The 15,481-nt window shown below is 44.3% G+C and overlaps 1 protein-coding gene across 1 annotated transcript; it reads right to left on the bottom strand.

Annotated features, from left to right (window-relative positions):
* Positions 1-8,024: 8,024 nt before the first annotated feature.
* On the bottom strand, positions 8,025-14,996 carry LOC105017638 (terminal nucleotidyltransferase 5A). The gene is made up of 2 exons (XM_010882379.3): positions 13,836-14,996; positions 8,025-11,368 (listed from the first exon to the last, which is right to left on the bottom strand). Exons 1-2 carry the CDS (start codon positions 14,268-14,270, stop codon positions 10,487-10,489), a joined length of 1,317 nt encoding a protein of 438 aa, XP_010880681.1. The 5' UTR covers positions 14,271-14,996; the 3' UTR covers positions 8,025-10,486.
* Between the last annotated feature and the right edge of the window lie 485 nt (positions 14,997-15,481).

Below are 15,481 nucleotides of genomic sequence, written 5' to 3'. Positions count from 1 at the left end.
TAGATGGCTATAATCACACACATTAGATTACTTCTTCCAAAGAAGACTCAAGACGCTAGATCAGTGTTTCTCAATCCTGTTCCTGGGGACTCCAAGGGGTGCAAATTTTGGTTTTCGCCCCTAGCACTCACACACCTGATTCAAATTACAGACTGGATGGTAGGTTGTTCACATCAATCAAGTGTGTGAGTGTTCGGGCGACATTTGAATCAGGACCAGAATAGGGAAATACAGTCCTGAATCAGGACCAGAATTGGGAAACACAGTCCTGAATCAGGACCAGAATTGGGAAACACAATCCTGAATCAGGACCAGAATAGGGAAACACAGACCTGAATCAGGACCAGAATTGGGAAACACAATCCTGAATCAGGACCAGAAAAGGGAAACACTCCTGAACCAGGACCAGAATTGGGAAACACAACCTGAATCAAGACCAGAATTGGGAAACACAATCCTGAATCAGGACCAGAATTGGGAAACACAGTCCTGGTCCTTATTCAAATGAAGGCATGAGGACAGTTTTTTCTGAAATGTATCAAGTTTCTCTGCAGCGTGCACTCACACTCACATCACTCGATTTTCCTGCGATGTACAGTCGCAATCCTGCATGGTACGTTTCAAACATGCCGGTGTAGTCTCACATTTTATTTCTCTCTCTCGTAATGCATATAACCCCTAAATTAATCGGTTATGATGTAATCCATATAAAATGTTCTCCTTTGTTAGGCATATTACTTACTGTAGCCAGACAGTTAAACAATAGACCAACTTCCCAACCAGTAACATTATTCTGTTAGAATACAAGCAGATTGTCATGACTATGCTGGCAAACTATGCTAACCAACTAACATTAGGGTTAATGTCCCAAGAAGCTATAAATAACACTGCAAACCGCTTTCTGAAACACATGATTATTGCTAAGAATCACTCATTGGCTAGCTAGCTGGGCAACTAATATAAGCAACATAATCGGTCAGAATGTCTATAGGTTTATTTATATTGCTGGCCAATATATCGGTGCGTCTCTGATCTGTTTATCACAGCCCTTTTTTGGGGGTTTGTAGGGCTTTGGAGGTAACTGTGGCTTTATGAACTAAATGGCGCATTTAACTTTAAATTGTTGTGAGAGGAGGGTGTAAAATATACCTCTGGAATATTGGTGGGGATGTGTTATCACTTCTGCTGACTACTGAATGACCACTGAATCATATATATAATGTGTTATTGTTAATGGATCCTTTTTACATTATGTCGTTTCGGGTTATTTTTATTCTAATCTACTTTATATTTTGACATTTTCCTTTGAAGTTGATCCACGGACATGAGGGTTTCCTGTGCAATGGAATCCTTCTCTTTCTCCTTTATTTTCCCAGACAGATAAATCAAAGCATCCCTGCATTAGCATACCATGCGTCCCAATACAGGAAATAAAAGTCCCAGTAACCAACTGGGAAACTAGATTTTACTGCTGAGCATCTGGCAAGATCCTTCTGATGAGTGAGCATGAGACTGGTTAAATAGAAAGAAAGATGTATCACGCGGTTTAAACACGCCTCTGGAAATATGAAAGAATTACTGCATAGCAAAATTACATCTCCCAGCTTCTAATCGCCATCACATTTGGTCAGTTAACTATTGATTAGTTTACTTTTTTTAAGAATTGACAAAAATGAAGGAGAGAGGACTAACCTTGAATACAAAACTAACCATTTGCCTTGAAAACAGATCCCTAAAATCCCAACAAGCACCAGCTGCAACCCATTGCCCGTTGGCATTCTTGCCTGCTTGTAATCCTCTAACGCTGGAAAGGCCAAGTGAGTAATTTTTACTAAATTCTTTTACATTTAAAAGTTCACATTTCAAAACAAAAGAGGGACCACCACCCCGGTCTGCCATCCCAGAGGGACTGTCCCCGACTGCCACGCGATGTTGCACAGGCGTGTCAGCCAAGACAGCCCCACAACATCCTGAGACTTGAGGTACTTAGGGCGGATCTCATCCACCCCCGGTGCCTTGCCACCGAGGAGTTTCTTGACCACCTCTGTGACTTCAGCCCGGGTGATGGACGAGTCCACCTCTGAGCCCTCATCCTCTGCTTCCTCAATGGAAGACGTGATGGCGGGATTGAGGAGATCCTCGAAGTACTCCTTCCACTGCCCAACGACATCCCCAGTTGAGGTCAACAGCTGCCCACATCTACTGTAAACAGCGTTGGTAGGGCACTGTTTCCCTCTCCTGAGGCGCCGGATGGTTTGCCAGAATCTCTTCGAGGCCAGCCGATAGTCCTTATCCATGGCCTCACCGAACTCCTCCCAGGCCCGAGTTTTTGCCACCACAACCACCCGGGCTGCAGTCCGCTTGGCCTGTCGGTACCCGTCAGCTGCCTCAGGAGTCCCACAAGCCAACCAGGCCTGATAGGACTCCTTCTTCAGCTTGACAGCATCCCTTACTTCCGGTGTCCACCACCGGGTTCGGGGATTGCCGCCTTGACAGGCACCGGAGACCTTACGGCCACAGCTCCGAGCGGCCGCTTCGACAATGGCGGTGGAGAACATGGTCCACTCGGACTCAATATCTCAAGCCTCCCTCGGGATCCAGTCGAAGCTCTGCCGGAGGTGGGAGTTAAAGATCTCTCTGACAGGAGACTCGGCCAGACGTTCCCAGCAGACCCTTACAGTACGCTTGGGCCTGCTGAGTCTGTCCAGCTTCCTCCCCCGCCATCGGATCCAACTCACCACCAGGTGGTGATCAGCTGCCCCTCTCTTCACCCGAGTGTCCAAGACATACGGCCGCAGGTCAGATGAAACGACAACAAAGTCGATCATCGACCTGCGGCCTAGGGTGTCCTGGTGCCACGTGCACTGATGGAAGCCCTTATGCTTGAACATGGTGTTCATTATGGACTAGCACAGAAGTCCAATAACTGAACACCGCTCGGGTTCAGATCAGGGGGGCCGTTCCTCCCAATCACGCCCCTCCAGGTGTCACTGTCGTTGCCCACGTGGGCGTTGAAGTCCCCCAGTAGAACGATAGAGTCCCCAGTCGGAGCACTTTCCAGCACCCCTCCCAGAGACTCCAAGAAGGTCTGGTACTCTGCACTGCTGTTCGGCCCGTAGGCACAAACAACAGTGAGAGACCTATCCCCGACCCATAGGTGCAGGGAAACAACCCTCTCGTTCACCGGGGTAAACTCCAACACATGGCGGCAGAGCTGGGGAGCTATAAGCAAACCCACACCAGCCCGCCGCCTCTCACCATGGGCAACTCCAGAGTGGTGAAGAGTCCATCCTCTCTCAAGGAGTGTGGTTCCAGAGCCCAAGCCGTGCGTAGAGGTGATCCCGACTACCTCTAGTCAGAACCTCTCAACCTCACACTCGATCTCAGGCTCCTTCCCCGCCAGCAAGGTGACGTTCCACGTCCCTAGAGCTAGTTTCCGTGTCCAGGGATTGGGTTGTCTAGGCCCCCGCCTTCGACTGCAGCCCGATCCTCTCCGCACCGGCCCCTTATGGTCCCTCCTGTGGGTTGTGAGCCCACGGGAAGGCGGCCCCATGTTGCTCGTTCGGGCTGGGCCCGCCCGGGCCCCATGGGGAAAGGCCCGGCCACCAGGCGCTCGCGAACGAGCCCCAACCCCGGGCCTGGCTCCAGGATGGGGCCCCGGCTGCGCCATGCCAGGCGACATCACAGAACACAAAATGTTTTTCATCATTAAGTCTGACCCGTCGCCTAGGACCTGTTTGCCTTGGGAGACCCTACCAGGGGCATATAGCCCCAGACAACATAGCTCCTAGGGTCACTCGTGTACTCAAACCCCTCCACCACATTAAGGTGGCAGTTCAAGGAGAGGAAGAAGATCTCTGTTATAAGTATTTTAAGAGGGAATGTATTTTTTTCCCTGATGGACCCAGCAGTTACTTTTTTAAATCCTATTACTGTATAACATATTTAATTGAATATTTCTCAACATTTGTTAAAAAGGACTTGTAGGATTGAAGAGGTGATCTCAAATTCAAAATATCACTTTAATGTGTAACAAATGTTTCAAACAATCATGTGGCCACAGGTAAATTATGTTTTCTTATCTAATGATACCCAAGACCATATTAAAGTCAAGCACAAGTTTTCATAAAGGCGTATTTGAAATAAGTTCGTTAGACTTTTAGAATGATTGAGTCAAACTGAGTCTTCAGCGACAGGGAGGCGGGACCATTAAGGCCAGGCTAGTGTTAAACCATTAGCATTGAATGCAGCATCTCAACAGGCACCACCTGCTATACTGCTCATTTGCTTCAACATCTGTCCTCACCCTTCTTAATCACCACTGCAACTATTACTTAAACCTGATATAAATGACATCCCCCTGCCCTGTTCTTCGGTGCATGGAGCATAGTTTAACTGTGTGTTACAAGCCTTATAACAATTTGCATCTTCTCAGATTTTGGTCTAGTAGATCTTATAGCATGGCTGTGCGAAGTAGGGGTGCTGCATCAACTTAGATTTCCTAAACTTATTTTTCCTAAACTCTTAAGAATGTGTTTCTGACACATTAAAGTCACCTAGGCAGAGTTTGTATACATTTCATACAGTTGTTTGGTCTAATCTTAAATTGATGTTGACTGAAGACTCAGCTTTTAGTTTTGCTGAATCGTCAGTTTCTAGGAAACATTATCTCACACAACCTTAGTTTGGGAGGACAACATTAGTATGGTCAAAAATGACACACATCTAGAGTTGTTGACTCCACACTCAGTGTCTTCCTCATGTCTGGTTGGCTCTGCACCTGCCTGCTGCAGAGTGGAACTGCAATGCATTTTACAGTCTGCAGAAAGGGTCACTGACTGCCACATGCCCTCCATTGTCATCCTCCATGTTGAAGAGCCAGGAAGCGTGCAGCAAAGATCATCACTGACCCTCCCACCTGTCAACCCTGTCCCAATAATTCAGGTACATAAAAAATAAGTCATACCCCCTGAACAGTTTCTTTCTCAGTGCTGTGGTCTTCAGCAATCAGACATCTTTAATAATACCGTGTGCACCAGATCAAGACACCTCCAAACTGCTCATGAGACAGCTGCACAATATTACACTTCAAACTGTTATCTCCCTGCATCTAGATATATTAAACTGATACTACAAATGTGAACATCAACTGTACCCCTGTGTATGTTATACAGTATATTCCCAGATCGTATCTCACCATTTTATGTTATAGGCTCAGCACCCATTTCTATGTAATTCTATGCAAACTTTGTGTGAATTCTGCCTGTAAAAGTTATGTTTAAATGCTTAAATGTACTTAGTGATTTATTTTTTTGTAAAGGTGAGTCTGATTCTTAACACTGATGGAAATGCTTCATTCGCCCATAACGGTGTCTCTGTAAAACCTTGATGAGTGACATTAACACAGTAGGCCACTATGTGAGCTTAACGACAGCATTAGCCTATCTAGGTCAGTCCTGTGTTAAAAAACATTACAATGTTAGAAACACATCCGGCTACTTTTCTTTTTAGTGTTCACCTGGGCCCTGAGAAGGAAGTGAACTAGTTCAGTGAGCTGCCAAGACAGGGTGACCTAAAGTGTGTTGACCATCCTCATTGGGGTGTGTTACAGTACAATGGAGGTAAATCCCTCTGCGGTAAGCAAAGTAGACTACTGAGCACATGCTTATATAGCAGCTAATCAGCTTTCCCCAGACGACAGTGTAATGTCCTTATCATGGCCAGGGCTATATTTAGCTGCCACTCTCTCCCTCTTAGTAGGGGATAACACTGCCCTGGTTCACTTCCACCCTATAGATTACCATCCACACTAATGCCCCCAATGGGACCACACACTGCGTAAAAACGCCAGGGAAAGGGGAACCACCTCATGCAATAGGTGTGTAGAAAAACACCCCTTTTCCACTCCTCTGGGAAAAGACAGAAAGACTGAAAACAAGGGCCCAGCAAGACGGATAAAACAGGGGAAAGCAAAAGACACACGAGAAAAGGGAATACTAAGCGTTCAGCAGGGAAAGTGACATCTGGAGGCTCGTCCTGGTTACATTAGTATGACGCAGGCCTGCAGCTGATCGCTTATCATTCCTATCCTCTACTTTGCTCCTCAGCTCTGCTCGCTGGGAGGACAAGGCATTTGTCGGGAGTGCCGAACGCTAAAGTCAATTTCCCCTGCACCTGGCGGGTAGACACATACCAGGCCCATGTCTGACGGGCACACGCAGCGACGGACGCTGGGTGACGTCTGAAACGCTTAATCCTACATGATCAGCTTGACGTGATGCAGGCTTTTTCTGGGCAGTGTCCCCGTAGGAATAATGTCCAAAAAAAAGCAAAGTCACTATTCATGGGTTTGCATGTTTAGTAACCATTGTGATTTGAACGCTCTCTTCAGGACTGATGCCCGACTGGTGCTACTCAATGCATCCCAACGAAGATTTAAGCTTGATTTAATGTGCACATTTTATTGTATTGTTTGGAAAGACAATACAATATGAAAAGCAGGCAGAATAATGTTTCATCTTTTGTCATATTACCAAACTGATCTTTGGTTTCCTGGCTTAGATTTAGGGGCCAGCACAGCATTTTTGCAAGCTAGTTAGCATTGCTAACGTTGCCATCTCCCTAAAGTACATACAAATTATTTGAAAACTGAAGGTTACAGTTCATTTATACATTAAGAGGATTGGTCATGACATTTGTACAATTATTTAGGAACATTGTGTATATAATTTACTGTATGCTTTAAAATGTTTAGCAAATGAATTATCAATTGACTACAAGATGGCATAACTGATTTCTCTTAATTCTTTAATGACAAACTCTTTCATCTTGGACATTTCTGTTGCTTCAAACATTATTTTAAATTCTTTGACCAAACCCATATTAGATGGCAATCAAAACAGACATTTATACAACAAGAAGCCAATAAGAGAAACTGAACAAAGACATCCTCTTCCTTAGAGAATACAATTATGAAACAAACAAAAAACAAGAGAGTTGCATGAGCAACATCATTGACACAAGTGAGTCTTCATTTTAACGATTGTGTGTATGAGCCTCAATTGAAATAACATTTGCTTTCCTGCACGTACACAAAGAAACCACAGACACACACCACACACACATACACACACACACACTCACACACATTGCATTGCTTCAACACTGTCTTCACAGCCCCTTGGAACGAGGCAATCAAGAAGACAATGGCATGAGCTGAACAGCATGTACCCATCTCTCATAGAGAGACTGGTGTCACAATAGGAGATCTGAACACACGTTTAATGGATGTGAGGTGTCTACATTGATAAGAGTTGCAATTACTCAACATGTTTTCCTCCCTCAAAGTTGACACTTACTTTCTTTTTATTCATTATTTAATATTGTATTACTGAAAAATATCAGCTGCAAATGTTTCACTGGTGCAAATACTTACAGTGCCATTCCACATGATTCCAATCACTTCCTGAATGCAGCCCTTTATATTTGAACCTTCCATATTCTGTACTATGAGCAGAAGTGGTCATCATCTGTATTCCAAAACTTTGAAGAGATAGAGGTGGTCAATGCTCGCCCATTTTGACTGACCCTCCATACCATGAGGCATACATGTTAAGAAGATATTTTGAAAGCATACAAAAACAGTTCTGAAAGAGTTTTATGATTTATTTAATGCACATGAAAATGAGGAGATGGTGTTTTGCAAATTATTCATCTATCATTTCAACTTAGCACCAGTCAGTGCATACAACTTCCTGTGCATACTCATGGACAACATGCTGTCAATTTTTTCTTTGGGGACATTTGTTGTTATATTGCTGTTAAAATCTAAAACATAGCAATTGTTTTTATTTCAACCTGGTTTGTTAGCTTTCATTTTACACCACACTGAAGCCTTAATATCTTTCTGCATATATATATATATATATATATATATATATATATATATATATATATATATATACATATATATGCATATATATATATACATATATATATATATATATATATATATATAAAATGGGTCACCTTTGAATTAATATCCTGAATATTTTGGCATCCAAGTCCCAAAATATTGTTTTGAAACTCACATTCTGACCACTTCCACCATAGACAAGGATGTATGAAAGGTATCTTTAAAATCAAAAGTGATAAACGTCAAATGGAACGACCATCTACTCTTCACCTTATACACTCTTCCTTTCTAACACCACACATGGAATCCCTTAGAAGTTAAAATCAGAAATGTCACAAAAAAGGAGAACAGCAAAGGACAATTTACACCTTGTGAACACACACATATATTGCCCATACACACACTCTAAATAAAATAGCACTAAAATGTCTCTCAAGCAACACGTTCAGGACCATCCCTCTACTATATACTCTCAGTCAACAGAGGGTACACGTGTGCTGCCGTTTACAGGCCTAATCCTGAAGCTTTGTTCACACTGCAGGCCTACAATGAGTTGATCGAATACGTTTTGTTTTTCTTATCCATTGTAGAATACTGGGAGTCTGAACAGCAAATTATAAGTGACTAAATAAGATTTGTGTGTATACAGTTGGCTAGTTGTCCTTAGAAATAAAGTGTGAATGTGCATTGCTGTGGGATGATTGGTGGTCGTGCTTAGTGCTTCATATTTAGAAGTTCTGTACCAAGCTACAGACAAGTGACAAATGAAAGGAAAAACCTGAATAAATGAGCGGAGGAACTTAACGAATGCAGATGCTTCCATACAGGTGCACTGAATGATACAATTAAGCTATTAACATCCCATCATGCTATGTGCCTCTGTGGCCCAGTTGACCTCCATTTTGGATCAAGATGGCAAGAGGAATGGATCTAAGTGGCTTTGAAAGAAGGTTCCTTACTGGGGCACAGATGGCAGGAGAATTAGACACAAAGACTGCTCCACAGGCCAGTGTTTCAAAAGGAACAGTGGCTAAAGTTACATCTGCAGGACACACGTTGGTATACATGGCTGGACATTGTGGTTGAAAGTGCAAAATCGACGATGCTCGTGCATTACTGCAATATGTTAGGAGAAAACAGAACAGCAACTCTTTCCCTGGTGACTGAAAACGTCAATGCAGGACGTGATATAACTGTGTCAGCAAGAAACAGTCCATCAAGAGAGAGATACTATAGTGGGTTTGCAGTGCAGAACCCCTCATTATAAAGGTTTTTCTGTTCATTTATCACCCTTCTATAAGCCGACAACATGAAGGTATGCTATTAAAGTTTTCCAGTTGCTTTGAATGTTTGAAATCATAGTGTAGGAATTTGATTTGTATCCACCAATGAGCTTGGTTTAGAACATGGTTTGAAATATAAAACGTTAGATTCTAATTGGATATGGAAATAAGATTTCACTTCAAACTGCCAGTGTGAACATGGCTTTACTGTCTCCTCCATTTTCCTGCACTTTCTATGCCCTTTGCCTTTCTTCCTCCAATTATAGTTTCTTGTCTTGGGAGATATGAGACCCACTTCTGTAAGTCGAAGTTTCAAACCTTGTCCGTCTACATCATTATGAACTCATGCTGTGTCCTGTTATGGTCCAAAATAAATGTCTTTACACACAATGACATGCCTTAAAACCCTCTAAAAGGCCCATTGTCTACAATAACCAGGTCTGAGTTTATTTACAAAAATATAACAACCTGTTTCTTCCTTCTAGACATGTAGGCACTTAACCAAAAATATTCACATATTGCATTTTCTGTGCATTTTGTTGTTCTTCTCTTTAATCGGCTAAATTATGAGTATTATAAAGACAGATATTAGTTCTATAAACAATATCCAGTTCTCTTTTGCATTGTTTGGGTCAAGACATTATTTTCTCACTTCTTCTTTTCATTAGTTAGAAAATGGTTAGAAAAAGTTCTTTATAGTCAATCCGGCTGTACCAGGCCTACAACTTCCTGTATTCTCTGACATCACTTAACTTCACTGTATACTAGGCGTGTGCCTATGAGACTGCTTATGACACTGTCCGCTGTCTTTGAGTGTCAGTGATACGAGTACACTGCAGGTAAGAGTGTTTTTCGAGTGCAAGTCCAACACAAGCCGTTGCTTGTAAAACTATGACTGCTGTCACTGTGGACATGTCCGCTACATAGTTTCGCTGCATCCTCAAGGCTGTTATAATTCAGCCTTGGGCCTAATGCTCCTAACTCTGGGGCCATTCCAAGTAGGCTGTCGCCTCCTTATAGGTAAGCCTCCTCCTGGCTTGCCTCCTTTTGCTTTCCACCTCCAACCGCTGACTTTCTGCCCGGAATAAGGTGAAACCACATCCAAGTGGCATCCTTACTCTCCTCCCCATCATGCGCACAAAAGCAAAACGGCCCCCACCCCCACCCCCCTCTTCATCTTCCCATTAGAACACAGAGAGGAACCACTGTGGCACTATGATCCAGCCGTTTAGGATGAGCGCGCCACCGTCCGATGACTGACGGATTTCAAGCGTCCCCTTTCAAACAGTCAGTTACAGGGCATCCACGTGTACATGGGACAGTGAGGAGGCGCATGGTGCGATGGGTTTGGGTACTGCGCTGAGGGGTACTGCGCTGGGGGGTACTGCGTTGGGGGGTACTGCGCTGGGGGGTACTGCGCTGGGGGGTACTGCGCTGGGGGGTATGTCACCTGCGCCACGTAGTAGTTGCTGAAGTTGCCGTTAGCCACGTAAGGCGCCGGCTGGTAGAAGCAGGTGACGTTGGCCGCGTTGGGGATGACGTTCTGCTCGGCGAGGACTCGGAGGGCCAGCGAGGAAATGAGCCCCAGGGTCTGTCTTCTCTCAAGGCCCATCAGACACACCGTGCTCTCCCGCACCACTCCATGCAAGGTGGCCAGGTAGTCGTACTTCCTGTCTTCCAGACCAACAAAGTGGTTCTGGAGGTACGATTCCAGCTTCCTTCTCTGTTCGCCCACCTCCGGGAAGTCTATGAAGAACCTGGAGCACATGTAGCGCTGAAGGAGTTTCATTTCGGTCCCAGAAGCCGCACGGAAACCGCGCACCAGAAGATGGCAGTATTTTAGTAAGCCGCCACCGCGAATCTCCTCGGGGCTCCGCGTGCAGATGAGGCGTTGGCGTAAGTGGTCGAGGGCGGTGGAGAAGTCGCCATAGACGCTCTCTCCCAGGATGGTGGGGTGGAAGGTGGAGGCCATGGGGTGCTCGGAGCACTCGTAGAAGAGGAGCAGGGAGTCCAGCCGGATCTGGAAGGAGTCCACGCTGAACTCAAACTGCCGCCGTAAAGAATCCACAAACTTTAACTCCACATTCTTCCCTCGGTTGTTGGAGAGCGAGATGAGACTCCAGCGGTCTGAATCATTACACACCTTCACCATCTTCTGCACGTAGGCCTCCTGAAAGCACAACCAAACGGAAATAAGAAGACATCTCTATATATGTGATGTCTGTTTATGACAATGGTTCTGGGGACTCTGTGATCCCCGGCCACATTCAGTCACAAGACAATGTTGATTTGAGTGGATGGTTAGGGGATGGAAACATAATTAGAACTTATATTTACACTGGAAATTGCCCAGAAGGACAAAAACAGAATACTTTCAAATGTTGATTAAACTGAGAAACGATCACATACAGTAGGGTCCAAAATGACTGCACCCTTTAAAGATTAGCAAAAATGACTGGGAGAAATTCATGATGCTGTTTACATTAAATGGACCCCGAGAAAGATAATTACAAGTTTCAAATTGTACTGGTTGCATATATTAAGGGTCTATGAACTACAAGATGTTGTGTGAAAAAATGCTTGTTTCTGAAGATAAACCATGCAGTTCATTAAATATATTACTCAAAAACAAATAATACAAATACAATCAAATTGTTAATCCAAATGGGATTTTGCACATACATCAGTCCCCAGAATTTGTAATTAAATGACCAGCAGTAACATTTACAATAAGCATGGGACGGCAGCATTTACTGAACGTGTGTGAGGTCGAATACGTGTGTATATTAATTGTGGCTGAGTGATAATGTGTCCGTTGGTGACGTGTGTGAGGTCGAATACGTGTGTATATTAATTGTGGCTGAGTGATAATGTGTCCGTTGGTGACGTGTGTGAGTGCGGACATGCTAGGTCAGTTTGTATGAACGAGCCGGGGGTTGTGTGTTCCGTGTGCGAGTGTCCAAAGGGACTCCACTCTGCAGATTTGAGAGCGGGGCAGATGCATGACTGAACAGTCTGACCGCCTCGGGGGGAGTAGAAGCTTCATTTCAGCCTAAGGCACCAGTGGCCGAGGTCCACGGGGACCGTGAGGAGTGAATGTCCTGGAGGGCAGGCAGCGTGCCCCTGGTGGTATTTTGGAAGGAACTCCCCACCCTCCAAGAGCCACACGGACCGTGGTTGGCACTGCCGCTTGCACCAGGCGACAATGCAGCCTGAAATAACCCCATAGTTGACAGCAGACATGGGCTTAATCACAGCAAATGTGGCCTTTTTCCCTCCACTCTGCAGACTGACCGACCTTCCAGTTAGACAACAATCTTAAACGCGTTTATTCATTTATCCTTTGTACATTCATCACCTTCTAAGTCCTGCATTTAGCCTGGTGAGAGTGGGAGCCATAACACTACATTAGGAAAGTGTGTCAAATGTGTTTTTTTATATTTTCACAATGTGAAATCAACTACTTATCTGCCTATTTGTTTATGCAATCCATATCATATCCATTATTGATAACCTGCCTACTGTACCTCACAAACAACTTTAAGCTCCCTCTTTTGTCTGATGTGAAAATATTGTAAATATGTGACACAGAGTGGAACTGAGGGATCTTGCAAGACAATGCATCATTGAAACCTCATCATTGAAAGCCTCCACCATTTTAATGTTCTGGATGGTACTTTCTACTTATTTGGCTGAGTTTTCTCAATGACCTGAGACATTTTAAACCAGGCCATCAAGACAGATCAGTCAAAGTTGGATGTGTTGTCTGTCTCAGACAGTTGTGCAAAATACATTGCTGGCAGTGTGAACACATACTAGGTCAACTTACTGGGGCATGTGTGATTTTTACCTGTGTCAGATGCCATACTTATACAGGTATTTGAATGTAATTAATCTATATGTTTGGCATTGAGAGGTAAGTAATCTCCATTATTTGGTATGCTGGACAGCTCTAGTGTTGGGTCAGGGGCAGTGCCGTGCACACACCTTTCGAGAGACATGGGCCAAAACGGAAATGGGCGGGGTTGTCACCTCACACAGACCGCGCCGTGCACGCAAAAAAGATCGACAACGCATACCCGTCGGAGTGCGTGACGCGTGCAAAAGTACCCGTCGTGTGCATGACGCATGTCACGAAGACGGACGGGCACATGCCCACCGCAAAGGACACTATATAGCAAAGGGGTATGTGCTCTGCACAGGCTGAGCCTTACCCGTGTACGTGCCTGGTCTTGGGAAAGTAGGTATCCAGGTAACTGAACGGATGGCCCTCCAATTGGATTAGTGTGAATCCTCTTGGAAACCACTGATTCTACTATCTCTAGCCTTATCACTATGCAGGTAACAATCCAAAGTAGAATGTTAAATGCACAAAAGGCCTAACAAAATATATTAACGTAGATACTGTGAGGACTGGCATGTCTGTCATTTATATGCTGCTATAGGGTGCATGTGTTGCATCCTCACACAGGAGCCCAACTTTCACTGGCTGGATTGTAATGCAAGTCATGACGTGTAGCCTGTAATAATCATACACACATTTGCCTTACTAAGCTTAGTGGTTCTAGACATCTGCATTAACCTGCATTAAGAATAAAAAAAATGATCATAACAAATGATAATAAAGTAAGTAATACCTTTAAGGTCACTGGTGTGATCTTCTCCTTGTTCACTCCCTCGGGTAAGAAGTCTAGAAGAGCGTCTAGAACTATATCCTTAACCGTCTGGAACTCCAACTCGCCTTTCATATTGGCACAGAAAATCAAGTCCAGATCCTTCCATCCCAACCCGCTGTCCTCGTGGAGAACGTGGCTGGCCGCGGAGCCGTTTAGGCGCACTTCCCGGACTCGAATCCCTTTCTCCTCCATACGACACCTAACCACTTTGACAATATCCCGCGGCTTCATCTCCAGGGTTGGGAAGTTCCAGCGGCCGTGTATGGGGATGGACCCAGCCAGGATTGAGTCCAGGCGCTGCACTTGTTCCCAGTTGAGCACGCTAAGGTTACTGCTCTCTCTGTCCACAAGAGAATCCACTGGAGTCGATTGTCTCCAGTCGACTTTCTCGCACATATTGATAAGAGGTAGATTTGAAAATTTAAAAGTAAAAAGTAATCACTCCCTCAGCCTTCGTTGTGTGATTTCTGTATTTATCTGTATCACTGTTCGAACATATGACGAAGCATCTCACTTTTATGCACAGCAGACGTTTTCCCCACTTTGTTGCTTGGAGTGAATCCAGGGTTTATCCTCAGATTGTTGCACTGCGTAAAGCTAGCTGCACAGTCCCTTCCCTATAACCAAACTTCAGCGGGGATGTTACTTGAATGTTGAGCGGGTCTCAAGGGTTTGTCCAGCAGCTGCCTCTCACTGTCCCGTATTCGTTAGCTGTGCGCTTTCTCTTCCGTCTGGGTCGCCATCGCCTAAAGACGCGCCTGTCAATTAGCATTGATACAGAATATCGTATTTTCTTTCTTAATAAGTTGTACCCCGATTGCAATCAGAATCGCCTTTTTCGTTAGAATTAAGCACATTTCAGCACCTCTCAAAGTTATTTTCCAACTACGTTTACACGTAGCAGGTTTTGCGTCTCTTCGAATGTCCCCTCAGCTTTTACGCATCATCGAAAGCACAAAACACCTACATATACATTTTTATCACCTACCATTCACAAATCGTGTATATAATTGTAACTTGCCGGTCACATTTTGACAATATTTTACTTGGTAGCAGTGCGTCACGATACAGAAGTTCCGCACCACAGACGCTTGTGGGTTTTGGAGAAATTGCTTTCCCCTGTGAAGCTACGGCTTGTTATGAGTGGCAGCTTCTTCCACCAATCGCTGTAATCTGTGCTTTCTGGGTACATTCCAATCAAGTACAATACACTAGTCCCGATCTGAGGTCAGATTTTAGCTTTGCATTTCATCCCCTATTGATGAATATTATCTGGGACGATGGAACGCGGATTCTAAATCGGTTCATGGTACAACAACTAAAAGGAGAACATTTATATAGAAGTGTCACCCGTCGCAGTATTTTTACGTAAAAACTACATGCATGTCGTTTTTGACAAACTCAAATGTGCACATAACACCTTTCATATTGTGTTACGGAGTTAATTATGTTTAGTATTGTAACTGATGATATACTTCGATGCATGATGTTTACTCAAAAATCAGTGTTAACTATCAATCAGTTTCAATGGGAAGAGTGGTTTAGCGATCAAGTGTCAAATCGTTAGTCCGCGAACAGTGCCCCTGACCACCTCAACTGCCACGTTT

This window comes from Esox lucius, chromosome 18 (genome assembly GCF_011004845.1).
Source record: "Esox lucius isolate fEsoLuc1 chromosome 18, fEsoLuc1.pri, whole genome shotgun sequence".
Lineage (NCBI taxonomy): Eukaryota > Metazoa > Chordata > Actinopteri > Esociformes > Esocidae > Esox > Esox lucius.
Note: the sequence above shows the minus strand (reverse complement) of the source record. Positions and strands in the feature narration are given on the sequence as shown.

Bases quoted from the DNA above. Each gene is read 5' to 3' on its own strand.
- LOC105017638 (XM_010882379.3), bottom strand. From the start codon at position 14,270: ATGTGCGAGAAAGTCGACTGGAGACAATCGACTCCAGTGGATTCTCTT. The intron at 11,369-13,835 runs GTATTACTTACT...TTGTGCTTTCAG, and splicing joins TCACACCAGTGACCTTAAAG to GAGGCCTACGTGCAGAAGAT.